This window comes from Ochotona curzoniae, unplaced genomic scaffold (genome assembly GCF_017591425.1).
Source record: "Ochotona curzoniae isolate NIBS_2020 unplaced genomic scaffold, NIBS_Ocur_1.0 contig_2599, whole genome shotgun sequence".
Lineage (NCBI taxonomy): Eukaryota > Metazoa > Chordata > Mammalia > Lagomorpha > Ochotonidae > Ochotona > Ochotona curzoniae.
The window spans coordinates 14,671,589-14,689,552 of NW_024465520.1; the positions used below are offsets into that span (position 1 = coordinate 14,671,589).

General features: G+C 39.3%; 1 protein-coding gene across 2 annotated transcripts in view; it reads right to left on the reverse strand.

The window, feature by feature from the left end:
- The window catches only part of IFT80 (intraflagellar transport 80), a 100,896-nt gene that overhangs the window by 12,484 nt on the left and 70,448 nt on the right, over window positions 1–17,964 (reverse strand). For both annotated transcript variants that reach the window (XM_040974880.1, XM_040974881.1), the window contains exons 13-18: window positions 10,123–10,187; window positions 5,322–5,457; window positions 4,851–4,998; window positions 2,690–2,861; window positions 1,734–1,823; window positions 1,464–1,636 (exon numbers count right to left, since the gene is read on the reverse strand). In XM_040974880.1, the coding sequence (XP_040830814.1) occupies window positions 1,464–1,636; window positions 1,734–1,823; window positions 2,690–2,861; window positions 4,851–4,998; window positions 5,322–5,457; window positions 10,123–10,187 (784 nt within the window). The remainder of the gene's footprint in view (window positions 1–1,463; window positions 1,637–1,733; window positions 1,824–2,689; window positions 2,862–4,850; window positions 4,999–5,321; window positions 5,458–10,122; window positions 10,188–17,964) is intronic.

Below are 17,964 nucleotides of genomic sequence, written 5' to 3' on the forward strand. Positions count from 1 at the left end.
GAGCAATGATAGTTTGATTTCTTCATTTCCATTTGAATTATTTTAATTTCCTTTTCTTTTCTAGCAGCTCTAGCTAGGACTTTCAACACTACGTTGAATAACAGTGGTGAAAGTAGGCAGCCTTATTTGGTTCCAGATCTTAGTAGTAAAGCTTCCAGCCTTTCTTATTCATAGGATGTTGGGTTTTTTTTTAAGATTTGTTTATTTTTATTGGAAATTCAGATATACAGACAGGAGGAAATACAGAGAGGAAGATCTTCCATCCAATGATTCATTCCACAAGTGGCCGCAACACCCTGAACTGAGCCAATCCAAAACCAGGAGCTAGGAGCTTCTTCTGGGTCTCCCACTTGGGTGCAGGATCCGAAGACTTTGGCTGCCCTTGACTACTTTCCTAGGCCACAAGTAGGGAGCTGGATGGGAAGAGGGGCTGCCAGGATTAGAATCAGCACCCATCTGAAATTCCAATGCATGTAAGGAGAGGACATTAGCTGCTAGGCTACCGTGCCTAGGCCAATGTTGGGTTTTTTAATATTGCTTTGATTGTGTTATAGAATATTCCTTCTAGTCCATGTTTCTGACAGTATTTGGCATGAAGTACTGGATTTTATCTAATGCTGTCTTGCATTTATTAACATGACTGTATGTTTTTTACTCTTTATTATGTGGTGTATCACATGTATTGATTTGTGTATTTTAAGCCATCCCTGCATGCCAGGGATAAATCCCATTTGATTCACATGAATAATCTATTTGCTGTGTTGTTGGATTTGGTTAGCTAGTATTCTGTTGGGAATTTTGCCATCTATGTTCATCAGGGATGTTGCTGTATATTTCTCTTTCTCTGTTTTGTCTCTATCTGCTTTTAATATTAAGGTGATGATGGCTTCAGAGAGTTTGAAAGACTACCTCCATTTCTACTGTGGAGAATTGGGGTCAATTGCAGGTGAAGACTTTAGTCACTAGGCTATTGAACTGGGCCCAATAGATGTAGTCTTACTCCACACATTCCTTAGGCAATCTGATCCATTCACCCTGCTTTAACTATTGCCCATTTACTACCGGCTCCTAAGTCTACATCTCTAGCTAAAATTTTCCTCATCAACACAAATCCATTCAATCAACCATTACCATGCATCTCTTCACCACTATTTCAAATTCAAATGTGTTAAAACTTAACTCACAACTTCTCTACGATAATGATACCATCATCTTTCTAGTTACCGAAAGCAGAAATTTGGCAGCCATCTTAGACTCTTTCTACTTCTTTACATCCAACTTCTAATAAATCACAAGTCAAGGAAGGCACAAGTCTTTCATTGCAAACTATTAACAAATACAAATAAATTCATCTGTGGTATACGCACAGGATCTAGTGCAATGGAAAATACAATTCATTGAGTGGCAGAACAACACATTAACATCAGTTGAGTTTGGAACTTGATGAAAAGCGTTTTTGTTACCTTTCCCAGTTGTAGAGCTTAATGTTAATCTGGATTGCCTGATACACAAGGCCGGCCTGAAGAAGCACTGCTTCAGCCTCCTGGATGTTCCCACTGAACATCAGAATGTGGGCTAATTTTGATTCTTTTGATGGAAGATCTTTTATAGAATTGATGTACTGAACCTTATCAATCTAAAAGAAGAATATTTAAGTGGATAAAAACCAGAAACAACAAATCATGGCAAGAAGAAACTTTCAGAAGTAATATAGGTAGGACTCATTGACATACTTCACCAATGGCAGCATAGGCTATTTCTGCACTTGTCATGTCTTGATTTGCAACTGCCATAGCAGCTAGGCAAGCCCACATGGTTTGCTCCTGGTGTGAAAAGACAACAATCAACTCAACTACCTGGCTGAGTCACTTTAAAATGACACTTATTAAACAATCATAATAAAATTACATTTCAATTTTTTTAATTAAATCACCAAATGTGACACTGAAAAAATGAACAACAATAAATTAGCAACCTAGAACCTGCTCTGTGGCTACTTTATTGGAATATATTAATATCACACAGAAACCTTGTTTTGAATAAACATTTCTGAAAATTTTCATGTCTACTTAAGATTAAAGGGTTTATTTTTTTTTATTTTAAATTCTTCAAGATTGTAATAAGACCTCCATTCTTCAGAGGGCTATCAGAGGAATACCTTCGGGTGAACCTGGAGTAAGCCACGGTTCTCAGACAATGCCATCCTGGCACACTGACACCCACCAAGCCCTGCAAGGAAAAGCACCTAGCAGTCATCCCACATACCCTGTTGAGGGGCATCAATAACGCTCAAAGATGCCTGTAGGCAAACATGGTTTAGAAAATACTGGGGTTCAATCAAATTGTAAAATATTGATCTATTACCTTAGTTGTAAATGATACTTATGGTTAAGTGACATTCCAGATGGAATAATTCAAATCTCTAGGGGAGGGAGGTAGAACTGGGAAACCTGACTTTTAAACAAGTTTCACAGATGTTTTTGTATGTGCTTATTTATAGAAGCCACTGATCTAAATTCACATTTTCTTAAAGAATAAAGACAACATCTAACCCTCTGTGGTGCTCAAGTCTTCACTTATAAAAGAATCCCACCTGCAGTTGTTCAGCCCTTCTCTAGTACCAGTATTCCTCTGTTACAGACCAACTAACCCACAGCACACAAGGCAGCAGAGGGGAAACAGCAGGCACCTTAACGAAGCGGCACAGCCTCACAGCATCCTCCCATTTCGAGCTGCTCACGTACTCGTGGAGAATGGCAGGATACGGGGATATGCTGATGTGAACCAGGGAGCCATCAGCTCTTCTTATAGTTATCTGATTTCCAACAAAACTCACAATGTGAGGATTTTTACTAAATTCACTGTTGAAGCAAAAGCAAAGTACAACTTAAAAATACCTTTTGAGCAAAATTTTTCATATATGTTAAATTTAGGGAGTTAGACCTCTGCCATATTTATATGTGAAGTCTCCAATCTAACAAGGACCCTCAGAATAGTCAACTCCAGGGAGAATGCATATATTTAAGAAAACATCTGAACACAGCTTGCTATCTAGATCTAGATACAAAACATACAGACTAAAGTGGCAAAACATATTACATATTTGAGAGCTACTTCTAAAAACATCTGAAGTGATCTTTTTTTCTGAATATTCAGGTAAACTATGTAAATGCTTAAGTAACTTGGCTTTTTGCTTGATTCTTTTCATTAATTTCCTCAGCCAGCATGCCCTGGAATCCATATGGGCGCCAGCTGCTCCACTTCCCATCCAGCTCCATGCTTGTGGCAAAAGAGGATGTCTCAAAGCCTTGGGATCCTGCACCTGTGTGAGAGACCTAGAAGACACTCTTGGCTTCTGATTAGCTCCGCTCGGGCCATTGTGGCCACTTGGGGAGTTAACCAACAGATGGAAAATCTTTCTGTTTCTCCTTCTCTCTGAAAATCTGACTTTCCAATAAAATTTTAAAAGTCTTTACATAAATAAATAGTAATAAAATTCTTTTTAAAGAATGGTGTTGGCACAATGGCTGAGCAGATAATCCTTAGCCTGTGGCACCGGCATTTTACAGGTGTCAGTTCCAGTTCAGGCTGCTGTTCCACCTCTGCTCCAGCTCCCTGCTAATGGAAACCAACAGGGGATAGCTCAAGTCTGTGTGTGCCTATGCACACGTGGGAGAACCAAAAAAAGCTCCCGGCTCTCAAAGCTGGAGTGGTCCAGCTCTGGCAGTTTCAGCCATTTGGAGGGCAAACCAACAGATGGAAATCTCTCACTCTTTCTCTCTCTCTGTGTGTGTGTATCTGTCTGTCTCATCCTCTCTCTGTAACTTTGCCTTTCAAGTAAAATAAATTTTTAAAAACTTCTAAAAGTGAATTTAATTTTGATGCCTCTCTGATCTTACTAAGGTTGTGAATTTGATTAAATATTAAAAATGAACTCAAAGCATCCCTGAGGACTAATACAAGAATTTTATTCAAAAATCCTTTTACTTTTGTTTTGTCAAGAGTATCAGAACTTGGGGACAGCATGTGGTGCAGTGGGTAAACCTGCCACTGGTATCCTATATAGCCATTGCCTTGAGTGCTGGTGTTCCATTTCTGATGTAGCTTACTGCTGATACTCCTAGAAAAGTAATGCTGGATGGTTCAAGTCCATTGGACTCTGCACCCATGTGAAAGAACTAGAAGAAGCTCCTGGCTTGAGATAGGCCAATTTCCAGCCACTGCAGCTATTTGGGAAGCGAAGTAAACAAGTAAACAAAAGATCTTTCACTGTCTCTCCCCCGCCCCCTCTGTAACTCTGCCTTTGAACTAGATTAAGAAATCTTTAATAAAAAAAAAAACACAAATCTATAACTCTCATATATATAAAGAGAACTTATTATTACGTTATTTCTTAGAGAATTTAGGGATATGTTTGATTTTCTGTACTTTCAATTTTTGTATTTTAATATCAAACCAAAAAATCCTCTATAACTACAGAGACACATATAAAAATACTTTAAGCTCATATAGTTAATCATAATTTGTGTATTGTGTAGTTGTCAAAAGATTGAGCATTGACTGAAAAATCTTTTGTGTTTCTATACGAAAAACCATTAAGTCACATTAAAATAACTAACTGAGCTAACATTAGACAATACTAAACTTGAAAAGCCTTATAAAAATAATGGATAAATAGTTCATATTATATAACATTTTCAGCTGGATTCCATCACTAAAATTTCATTAATTCAGTTTCAGCTGAACTACTTATTTTTTTGAATATGAATTAAGCTTGAACTTAGAGGCAAAAACATGATGTCATTGGGCTTATTTACCACATCAAAGGAATCTATGCATTAAAACATTACCTTGCATCCTTTTCATACAATGTTTTGGACAAAATGTCTCTGTCCACATACACTGTATGAGGGTAATACCACACTGTCAGTCGAGTATCTTGGAGTCCGGCAAGGATATTGCACGTATCACACCATGCTAAAGTATGCACCATCGTTCCTTAGGACGAACAAAGTTAACACGCTGTTAGTGTCAATATGCATTAGAACTGCATTGTATAATAGTGAAAATACATGTACTAATTCACATGAGAAAATGTGAAAATACTGAAAATTCTTCCTAGATCCATTATATTTTTAATTTGCAGGTCTTTCCTTTCATTGTCAATTTAGTTGGAGCAGCTAAAAACTTGCTGCTAAGACAGAGTTAAGTAGCTAAGCAATGTTCCCAGAGATTTATTCAAGTAAACTATTAATATGTCACAGAGTAGTTCAAAGTAAAATAACATTAATTAAAATTTAAACATGTTAAAATTATTTTACCAAGTTTGATAATTTGTTCTTCCTTCCCAAATCGCTTCACGGAAGTGATATAGAGATCTCTATTTTTATCGATGAAAGCAATTTTTCTATCATGGGTAAGTCCTTTTTGGTCCAGAGCAATTTCTAAGATTTCATTCTAAGATTTAAAACAAAAATGTATAAACTGGATTAGCTCCGGTGCTTGACATAGGTCATTTAAGTTATTTAATAAAAAGATCATTTCACTGCTACAAACCAAGTAAATGTTATTCACCTAATGTAATGATAAACTATCCCCCTTTAATAATTTTTAATTGCTAATTCACTAATAATTTAAAAGTTGTACAGAAAGTATACTTATGTTGACTAAAATCCAAAGATCCATAACGTACAATGAGCAGTACGTATTTTCAAGCTTGGTCAGGTGAGTACCTCCGCCATGTGTGCTCTGTCCTCCCTTCAGGAGACAAGGATGAGGATGTGGCAAATCTGAGTGCCACCTGGGAGGGCCAACCTCATCAATACGTTTCTTATACCACAATTGATTCTAAGTAGACTGTGTAACATTGACACTTTAAAGAGCTGTAAGAATACATTTCAGTTTACATGTAAACAGCTCATGCTTCCAAAGCCCTAAATTGCACAAAATTTCATATATATTTCATGTGAAATAAGAGATTTGATGTGGGTATATACTTACTTTGCAAATGATTCACAAATAATTTTGCTCAGAAAAAGCTGGTACTAGCATACCTAAACCTTGCAACATAGACTTTTGACTTTAAAATGACTATTTTCCCCAGAATAACAAAATCATTTGCACATACTGCATTAAGAATAATAATGTAATAGCTAGTGAGATTAATTTTTTTAAAAAAATATTTATTTTTATTTGAAAGGCAGATATACAGAGAGAAGGAGAGTCAGAGAGAAAAGATCTTCAATCTGTTGGTTTACTCCCCAAATGCTACAACATCCAGAGCTGTGCCAGAAGCCTCTTCCAGGTCTCCAGGTGGGTGCAGGGGCCTAAGGACTTGAGCCATCCAACACTGCTTTCTCAGTCCATGAGCAACGAGCTGGATGGGAAGTGGAGCAACTGGAATGTGAAATGGCACCCTAAGGAATGCCCGTGTCACAGTATGGATGATTAGCCTGTTGAGCCACAACGCTGGCCCCCAAGATGAATTTTCTTGTAACTTGGAAATGGTTCAGTATGGATTCATTTCAATTCAATTTAAGAGGGGTTTGTTTACTGTCAACTATATCTGAAGACTAAATTCAGCAAGAATTACAATCACACCATTAAGTCACTGCACTATAAGACATTTTAAAATAGGACAAAATGCATATTAATCTTTATCCAAACTGATGGATTAGTTCATAATGATTTTATAATTTAGCTCTTCTCTATAATACAATTTATATTTTAAGGAAGAAAATAATTTTGTTGCATGTATATGAAGGCATATATGAAGTAAAACTCCTTTTTAAAAAAGTATTTATTAAGTCAGAGTTATAGAGAACTAGATCTCCGTCTTTACTCTCCAAATGTCCAGGCAGGTCCATTAGGCAGATCTGAAGACAGGAGCTTGTCACACGTCCCCCACATGATACAGGGGCCCAAGCTCTCGGGCCATCCTCCCCTGCCCTCCCAACCACATTCACAGGGAGGTGGATCAGAAGTGACCAACCAGGACTTGGAGCAGTGTCCACACTGGATGTTGACATGCCGGGGGCGGAGCTGCTATATCACAGCTCTCTAGTATTTTCAAAAAAGAAATCATTCAGAGAAACACTATCTTTACCATAAATACTTGCTTTTCATCATCATCAAAGGGACCTCATATATTTTTTAAAACATTGTTAAACACATGGGATTCTATCATGTAAGAAATTCAAAATTTAAACTGCACAATAACATAGCAGTACCTATGTGCACAGGTGAGATTCCTTCCTTATTCATCAGGTCTTCTCATTTTCCTTTTGTCCACTGTTATATACCTTTTAAGTCTTCTAAATATATACTGTATAACTGAATGAAGTGTGTGACTTAGGAGTCACCCTCACCTAATAATCAGAAAATTTTTACATTCCTTCTATTTAGGTAATTCTTACATTTACTAAAAAAAATACTGTTTCTAAGGGGCATAGCGCAGTAGCCTAGTGACTAAATCCTTGCCTTGTATGTGCTGGGAGCCAATATGGGCACCAGTTTGTGTCCGGCTGTTCCACTTCCCATCCAGCTCCCTGCTTGTGGTCTGGGAAAGCAGTAGAAGATGGCCCAAAGCCTTGGGGCGCTGCACCCACGTGGGAGACGTGGAGGAAGTTCCTGACCTCTGGCTTCAGATTAGCTCAGCTCCAGCTGTTGCAGCTGCTTGGGAAGTGAACCAGTGAGCAGAGGATCTTTCTGTCTCTCGTCTCTGTGTATCTGCCTTTCTAATAAAATAAAATAAATCTTTAAATATATACATATACTTAAATATGTGTATATATTCTTAAGAAATATATACATATATGTGTGTATATGTGTGTGTGTATATATGTGTACATATATGTATATGTTCTTGAGAAAATGCTCATGGATAGAGTTGAAAGACAGCAGAGTAAGCTGCTACTTAGAATGCTGGCATCCCATATGACAGTGCCAGTTCAAGTCCTGGCCGTTCCACGTTCAATTCAGCTTCCTGTTATTGTGACCAGAAAGGCAGTAGAAATGGCCCAAATACTGGGATCAGTACCACCCATCCCTGTAGGAGACCAGAAGCTTCTGAATGTTGCAGCCAGTAAGGGAATAAACAAACAAATGGAAGAGATCTTTATCTTTGCCTCTGTTACTCTGCCTTTCAACTAACTAAATAAATCTTAAAACAAATGTTTATCTTTCTTAAATAAATGGTTTATCTCAATCTGACTAACAAAAACGACCACATCTTGAAAAGTTGAGACATGCACTAATTTTTATATGCTTAATCGTACTGAAAATGAAACATTCTGCTTGCATAGTCCTGAGTCAAAACAACAGCAAAGGAAACAATGCAGGGAAATAAGCACCTACTGTATTCCTACTGGGAAGGTAAACTGATACAATCGCTCTGGAAAGTAAATTGACAATGTTTATTAAAATTATAAATGCTCATACCCTGCAACTGAATTTCAAGAATTAATTTAAAAAGCTAAAAGCATTAATCTACAAGAGTTAGTCTTGTGGTACAGCAAGTAAAGCCACCACATACAACGCTGGCATCCATATGGGTGCTGGTTCTGGTCCTGGCTACTCCACTTCAGATCCAGCTCCCTGCTAATGTGCCTAGGAAAGCAGCGGAGTTTAGCCCAATCCCTTAGCCCCTGCACGTGGGAGACCCAGAAGTTCCGGGATCCATTGTGGCCACTGGGAAATTAAACTGTGGATGCAGGCTCTATCTTCTCTCTTGTATTCTCTATAACTCTTTAAATAATAAATCCAAAAAAATTAATTTATAATTATGCCAGAATATGTACAAGAATATGTATATATAAGGCAATCCATCTTGGCAACACAATAGCAGTAAGACTGTAGACAATTTAAATATCTGTTAAGTGTTAATGTCTAATACATTCATAAAATATTAGACAATACAGTGATGGAGAAAAGAGTAGGGAAAGCACTGTATATAATATGGAAAATTTCCCCAAATTGCTGTATAAAAAGGCCAGGTGCAGAGTTGTATGTGCATTTTTTAAATAAGAAGGGACAGAATGTAGCTCATCTTTGTACCTATTTTAAAAGTCTCCAGAAAGATACACAAGATAAAAGTTGTTACTTCTTCAATAAAGAGAAACTATACTTAGAATACCTACGGAGGGTGATGTTCTTTGTATTTAAAAAATGTATTTATTTACTTAAAAATCAGTTACACAGGGAGAGGAGGAAAGAGAGAGACAGAAAGAATCTTCCATCTGCTTGTTACAATCAATAGCCAGGGCTGGGCCAGGCTGAAGCCAGGAGTCTTGAGCTTCTTCTGGGACTCCCACAAGGGTGCAGCAGCCCAAGCATTTGGACCATCTTTTGCCATTTTCCCAGAAAATTTTGTATCAGAGCTCGACCAGCTGGGATTTGAACTGACTGCACAGATGATGTCTTTACCTGCAACACCACAACACCAGCCCCTAGGATGGCATTTTCACTGCACATTTTATACAAATATATTGATTATTCAAATTTTAAACTAATAATTACAAAAAGCAGAAAATATAATTTAAAATATTACCTCACTAGAAGTATCCAATAATAAATTTTAAAATATCTTTAGACTTTAATATGCCAATTATTTAGAAGGATAACTCTATATAATGAGTACAATGTGCTTTATTATTTTTAGGACAAAAATCATAAACTGTAAACAATTCACAACTCAGGATTTCTTGTACTGCTAGTGAGAATAATCTCTTTTCTAGTTTGGCTATAATATGAAAACTTAAAGCTCTACCTCCTCTAGACATTTGGAGAAAATTACAAGATGCTCAGAAAGAAAATATTTTTATTCATTATTAGATGCTAAAAGTCTAATAAAAATATAATGGGCTATGGAAAAGCAATAAAGGGCCTGGACAATGGATACACACATCACATCTTTTTATGCAGTTAATTTGCAGCTGCTGGCTTCCCATTCCAGGTCTAAGTATCTTAAGATAGCTTCTTCTTAGAAAGAATACTCTAACATGTGTGTACACGTTAAATATAAACCCAATTTTTAAATTTTCTCCCATAAAATGCAAATAAGAATTTAAAAAAATAAGTAAATTAGCAGCAGCTATTTACATTGGAAATCGCTGAGGTCATTACCTTATGAGAAAGAAGCTTCCCATCACCTAATGGCTTTCCAGTTGTCGCCTCAAAGAGGAAGATGACTTGAAAAAAAAAGTACAATACAAATTAATGTGTTGTATTAGATTCTTAGAAAGGAAATTATTTGAAAGGCAAAGAGACAGGAAAAAAACCCTCCATCTGTTGGTTCACTCCTGAAATAAAATTTTAATGGAAAATGTTGGTGAGAAATTATTCAGTTCTTTGGGCCACAGACGAAGAGAAGCACAGAACTCCTACTTATTAATGAGGTCACGTTTCTTCAAGACACGCAGAACAACTGTAGAACAGAAGACTACTTTCTCAAACACCTTCATGAATAGTATGGCCAGGCAAAATGTTGTGTACAGCTAGTTTTTTGTTGCTAATGCATTACTAATGGTACAGTAATCTGTCTGGTCTTAATTAAGGTTATCCATAGAAATTCCCAAAGCCTTGGAATGCTGAGCCACGGCAGTGTCATCATTATGCTACCAAGAAGAGTCCTGGTGGGTCTGTAGACAGCTGCAGGATAAGGGCTGATACTCAAGTAGACTAAACTTAGGATGAGAAGGTGGGAACGTTCAGGTTCCTGATTTCTGGAGATGTGAAAGGAATTGGCTCATGAGGTCAGGCATGTGGCCTGTGACTTGACCATCATCCTGTGTAATAAAATCCCATACAGACTCTGGACAACTCTGAGGACCGTCCTGTTTGGAGAACTCACGGTCTGGCTGCGAAGATGAGGCGTCCTGTGTCACTCCCCAGGCCTCATGCTGTGGACAGCATCTATAATAAAGTCCTAATTCTATGGATGGCTTCCTTGAGATCTCTGACTCATTTCAGCAAATTATACAATCTGACAGGAGCATGGGAACCACTGAAATTGTAGCCAGTGGCCATGTTGTAGCCAAAGGGCCTGGGAGTCCCTGCGGCTTGTGGCTCACATCTGAGCTGTGGTGGTCTGGCGGAGGACTGTGCCCTTAAACACTGGGTTCTGCCATAAATCCCAGTAGTGACAGAAATGAACTGCCCCAGTTGAGAGGAAAATAAAATGGTGATGTTATTAGGAAACATAAGGTTTGAAAAATGACGCACTCACTGAAACTTGTTATTTGGGAAGAGAAAAGAAGGAAAGGATGAGGAACCTTCGATGCTTCCATGTCACAGGTTGACCATGATACAAAACAGCTGTTATGTTGCAATGAACCGTGGGACATAAAGCTTAGCCATGAAGTTTAGAAACAATTGATTTGACTCTTAGAGAACTAATTTACTAAATATGTAAGAAAATGCAAAACAATAAAAAAAAGTGGGGCCAGCATTGTAGCATAGTAGGGTTAAGCTACAACTTGCAACACCAACACCCCACATCAAGGTGCTGGTTGGCGTCCTGGCTACTTACTTCTAATTAAACATCCCTCAGACTGGGCTGAATGCCGTGCCACTCCCCTGGGGTCCCGCGAAGGACTTCCTCAGTCCTAGCTCTGGCACAGCTCAGACTGGGCTGAATGCTGTGCCACTCTCGTGGGGGCCCGGATGGACTTCCTCAGTCCTAGCTCTGGCGCAGCTCAGACTGGGCTGAATGCCGTGCCACTCCCGTGGGGGCCCGGATGGACTTCCTCAGTCCTAGCTCTGGCGCAGCTCAGACAAGGCTGTTGAGACTATTTGGGAAACAGAAGATGAATGAACTCTCTTTTTCTTTCGTTATTTTGCTCTCTGTTGTTCTGCCTTTCAAATAAATAAATACATCTTTCAGAAAAATAAAGGAAATTAGAGAAAAATGTGATCTATTAGTTATTATAATCCAGTAGTTACTGGTAATTGTAAACGTTAAAATAAAGACATGGATGAAATATAAATTCTAAGCAGCCTAAATTACAGTTGCTGGATCTCTCTTGAAGGAATGGGGAAGATCCTGATGCTGGCCACTTCCAGGTAAATCTAGTAGTTTCTTTTTTTTAAAAAAAAATTTAGTTATTTATTAGTGGGCCCGGTGTGGTGGCGCAAGTGGTTAAGGTCCTCGCCTTGCACGCCCGGGATCCCATGTGGGCACCGGTTCTGTCCCGGCAGCCCCATTTCCCTTCCAGCTCCCTGTCTGTGGCCCGGGGAAAGCAGTCAAGGATGGCCCGAGGCATTGGGACCCTGCACCCGCGTGGGAGACCCAGAAGAGGCTCCTGGCTTCAGACCGGCACAGTATTGGCCCTTGCGCTCACTTGGGGAGTGAATCATCAGATGGAAGATCTTCCTCTCTGTCTCTCCTCTTTGTATATCCGCCTTTCCAATAAAAAAAAATAATAAAAATAAATCTTTAAAAAAAAAATGTGAATGAATATGGCAAATGTTGCCAGGGTAAAAACAGGGGTGGGTAGAGTTCCTGCTGATACCCTAACACTTAAGAACTTTAAATATAATTCATTCATCCTAGTTAGGAAAAAATTTGGAATGCTAATGGCAACAAGACACCTGATTTCATCTAAGATAAAGACTAGGGAAGGGCCAGTTAAGTTCTGAAAACCTTACACACATTAGTGAGCAAACATGTCAGACAGTGAAGAAGTTTCTAAGACACTTTGATGTGGGTATGCCCTACACTGTGGTGCTCAAATCCATTGGTGAAGTCCTAAGTACTTTACAATCCACAGTGTCTATCAGGCAGAGAGATATCATCAGAGTAACAGTTTGATAGATAATTATAATGTGCCATGGCAACACTGGTTGTCTGGATTGGGTTCGAGGCAGGGATAGAGACAGGCATGAAAGGCTGCCTCACATGCCTGCAGGAGTGCATACTCACCCTAAAAGACTAAACGGAATGGAGCATCTGCACCAGATACATACTTTTGTTTTTCTGGTGTGTCTGGGGAACAATGGATAGGGAATGGGGGGGAGGGAGGGGTTGAATTCTCACTCCCTTTGGCCAATTTGGGGTTAACACTGATGCAACTCTACTGTCTAGTGATAAAAATATCCCATCGGTTACCATACAAATGGAAAGGAGAAATTATAGCTGAGAGAGAAGGAATGAGTAAATGGGTTATCTGATGAGTGAAACCTAATATTACAGTAATGCTTCACCAGAGACTCGACTAGATAATGATATTGTCTCTTAGCTCAATTATACCAGATGCTTCAAAGGGTGAGGACATATATTACTCCTTGCTTTTGGAAACCAACAAAAGTGAATTGAGGGCCCAGCACAGTGGCCTAGCATTAAAGTCCTTGCCTTGAATGCATTGGGATCCCATCTGGGTGCTGGTTCTAATCCCAGTAGCGCCGCTTCCCATCCAGCTCCCTGCTTGTGGCCTGGGAAAGCAGTCAAGGAAGGCCCAAAGCCTTGGGATCCTGCACCCACGTGGGAGACCTGGAGGAAGTTCCTGGTTCCTGGCTTTGGATTACTGGCTGTTTACTGGCTGATTACTTAGGAAATACTGGCTGTTGCGGTCACTTAGGGAGTGAATTATTGGATGGAAGATCTTCCTCTCAGTCTCCCCTCCTCTCTGTATATCTGACTTTGCAATAAAAATAAATAAATCTTTTTTAAAAAGTGAATTGAATCCCACAAACTTCAGTAACTTTAACTTGGGTGACACTTTGGTCACAAAACAGAATGATGGATTAGACAAATTACTAATCCCTAGAAAGGCTCTAATAATATTAGTGCTGATATCTTTTGACTTCTATTTTCTTACATAATATAACACTGGCATTGTTGGTAAGAGTGCAATGCTGATGTTGGTGGACAAATGTATTGGCAGTTGAATTAAAAACTGCCAATCCCTATCCCATATTGACTTTAAGAAAAAATGGGCAGACTCATGTTGGCACTATTGGTGGAAATGACTCCTGTTATAAAGGACTAATAGTCAAAACTTAGGGGTGACATGTAACATAATAAATAATTTATCCTGGGCTCTTGGCCTGGAGTTGTTTTTTTTTTAAGGTTTATTTATTTTTATTTGAAAGGCAAATTTTTTTCAGAGGAGAGATAGTGAGATCTTCCATCTGCTGATTCACCCCCTAAATGGCTGTACCCGCCAAAGCTAAGCTGATCCACAGTTTGAAGCCAGGAGCTTCTTCTGGGTCTCCCACGTGGCAGCAGGGTCTCAAGACTTAGGACCATCTTCTGTTGTTTTCATAGGCCATAAGTAGAGAGCTAGACTGAACATGGAGTAGCCAGAACACCAACTGGCACCCTTAATGGATGCCTCCTGCACCACTATGCCAATCTGGTCCATAGTTTGTAAACTTAAAAATGCTCAAAATTACTTAATTGATAGCTGTCTTTGTTATAGTGATCTAGGAATCTGGGGGCGAGGGAGCAGAGACAAATGGTTTCAGAATACCCACCTGGTAAGAGAGATCTAAAACAGTCACACTGACAGAGAGGCAAGGCAGAATGGAGGCTGCCAGAGGAACAGGAAAGGGCAAACGGGAACTGTTACTCAACATGCATAAAGTTTCAATAATGCAAGATGAGTGAGTTCCACAAGTCTGATATACAATATCATGCCCATGGTTAAAATATTATATCATAGACAAAAAAAAAAAAAAACAGGAGTGAAGATGACAGATCTCAAATTGTTATCACCATAAAATTAAAATAAATTAATTCCAATCTTTCTCAAGAAAAGGGTGGAGAGGTTATTTGACACAGCAGTTAAGATCCTACTTGGCACACTTGCATTCCATACGGAGTTCCAGTCCTAGCTCTGCTCTCAATCCCCCTCTCTGCTGGTGCATACTCAGGAATGTAGTCGGGAATGGTTCAAGTACTTCCGTGCCTTCTACGCATGTGAACAAGCTGACCTGAGTCCCCAGTCCCAACTGACAGTCAAGCATTTGGGAAATAACCAGAGGATGAGAAAATCTCCCTCTTTCTCTGGCTCTCTTCTTCTTTTGCTGTATATTCAAATAAAATTTAAAAAAAAATAAATAAAATTAACAGCAAAAAAAAAAAAAAGGAGAATTGCTTGGATCCCTGAAATAGAAATGAGATATTAAGATCATGATGAGGGTCCAACTTGGTAGCCTAGCAGCTAAAGTCCTCGCCTTGTATGCACTGGGATCCCATATGGATACCAGTTCTAATCCTGGCTGCTCCACTTCCCACCCAGCTCCCAGCTTGTGGCCTGGGAAAGCAGTCAAGGATGGCCCAAAGTCTTGAGACCCTGCATCCATGTGAGAGACCTGGAAGAGATTCCTGGCTTTGGACCAGCTCAGCTCCGGCCGTTGCGGCCACTTGGGAATGAACCAGTAGGCAGAAGATCTTTCTCCCTGTATCTCCTCCTCTCTGTGCATCTATCTTTCCAATAAAAATAAAATAAATCTTAAAAGAAAAAAGATCATGATGAAAGCATAAGACATATTTCACTATATGAAGAATAGTATTTTGATAACTAACTGTTGCCACAATAGCTCAATTTCTCTCAGATTTATCACCAATCCTCATCACGCAAGCTCAGCTGTCAGGTGAAGGTGTTTACTGTCAATACCACTTCAGCCTCACCACATTCCACCTGCCTAACTTTTCCAAGATTTTCCTGTATCTTGACCCATTCCATTCTCCCACGCTAATGCCCAGCATACAAACATTTTAAAATCACTGCTGTGTATTAAAAAAACCGACCCTGAGCCAGCACTGTGATGAGGTCATAGCCTACGATGCAGCTATCCCCCATGGGCACGAGTTCCTGTCCCAGCTGCTCCACTGCCAAGCCAGCATGTCTGCTCAAGGCCCAGGAAAAGTAGCGGAGGATGAATGAAGTGTTTGGGCCCTGCCACTCTCTTGGGAGATCTAGATGAAGCTCCTGGCTCCTGCCTTCAGCCTAGCCCAGCCCCGTCCCAGTCAATGTAGCCATCAGGTGAGTGAGTCAGCAAATGAAAAATCTTGAAATCTCTCTTTTCCTCTGTGTAACTCTTTCAAAATAAGGAAATAAATCTTGAAAGAAAAAAAAAACCTTCCCATCTTCCTGTAATCTCTATAAATTTTTGTCTCCAAATCTACACTTCCTGAAACAACAATCATGTCAGATTTTTAAAAATGCAATCTTTATAGCTTTTTTTGAAAGATGTATTTTATTTCTTTTGAAAGGCAGAGTTACACAAAGAGAAGAATGAGGCATGCATCTACAGAGATCGTTTATCGGTCGGCTGCAATGGCTGGGCTGGCTCAGCACCAAGCCAGGAACTGGGAGCTCATATCAGAGTCTTCCACAAGGCCTCCAGGGCCCCAGTAGTTAGGTCATCTGCTGTTGTTTTCCCAAGGCACATCAGTAAGGAGCTGAATGGGAAGTAGAACAGCCAGGACTTGAACCAGGACTCGTAAAGGGATGCCAGCATTCCTGCCAGTGGTTTAACCCAATGGGCACAATGCTGGTGCCCATTTCAACTTTTGCAACTCCCTTCAACACATTGCGATTGGCTGTTCAACATCACTGCATTCATGCAAAGCTTTTGTTTTTTGACCAGGTCATCAATGACCCATATGTTTCCAAATGGAAATGATTCTTCCTTGTCCCCATTCAGGGAGTCACCAGATGCTCTGCATCCTTCTGGAAACTCTCCCGTGCAGCACACAGACTCTAGGTTCTCTTGTTTCTCCTCCACATCAGCCATGTCCACTTGACAGTTCCTCCTTACCTAGTAACCCTTGTTCCTAAGACTTTGTTCCCAGTTTCCTCTTAACTCACATGTACTTCCTCTAACATTAGTACTTTCATGACATCAATCACTAAATAATAATTTAATGCTCTGTTTCTAATCCAATCATTCCCTGTTGTTCTGAAGCAGGTAAAATTGTAAAAATAATAATAATAAATATATATATATATGTGTGTGTATATATAAAGTATAAAAGAAGTCAGGAACAAACGTTACCCCGTTTCTGCTTTTCATGTTAATTACAACACTGCTATTCCTGACTGTTATTTTCTGTTTTTAAAAAAAGCTGGAAAAACTAGAAATGAGGTTTCTAGTGTTTTGGTGATTCTTCTTAAGTAATTTTCCAATTACTTCAATCTTGGGTTTATAATGCATTTGTAATAAAATGCAAGGGTATTTCAAAAGATTCATGAAAAGTGGAAATAAAAGATGAACCCACGGGGAGGGTTTAAGTCTAGAGGTTAAGACACTTGATTCGGTATCAAATGCTCACGCTGGGACCCGGCTGCAGCTCCTCACTCCAGCTTCCTACTCACACAGAACAGGGGAAGCAGTGGGCATGGCTCACGTCGCTGGCTCACATTGCTGGCTCCTGCCACCGATGCAGGGAACCTGGCTCGAGTTCTCTGAGCCGGGTACAGCCAAGCTCGGCCCTGGTCACCGCTGGCATTCAGGGGGCTAAGTCAGCTCATTGGAGTTCTGTCTCTGCTTCCCTGTTCAATCTCTCTGCACTCAAATAAATAAATATAATTATTAAGTAAAACATGAGTTTGTTTTGGTGCAAAAAAATGAAGTCCATGTACATGATATGAGTCTTCAGAAATTCATGGGCAAAAAAATTTTTTGCACCAAAAGGCACTTATTATCCCATTTTTCTGAGTTTTGTCACGTATCCATATGTACAGAATTACAAATGAAAAGAGAGCTGGCATGAGAAAAATAGCATGAGTAGTTTGCAAAAGTACTGGATATTTTATACAGATCCTAAAAATGCCAAAATATATATAACATATTTAATTTCAGAGAATTACACTTAGTACATTTAGTACATTCTTAGCTTTTAGTAAAGCAAAGAATGTTAAGTCTGCAGTAACTATACTCATAGAAGAAATCACGCAACATTTAGTTATATTCTAAGACGGCCAATTATGCTGAGCTCTAAAAACGAAAAATAATAGG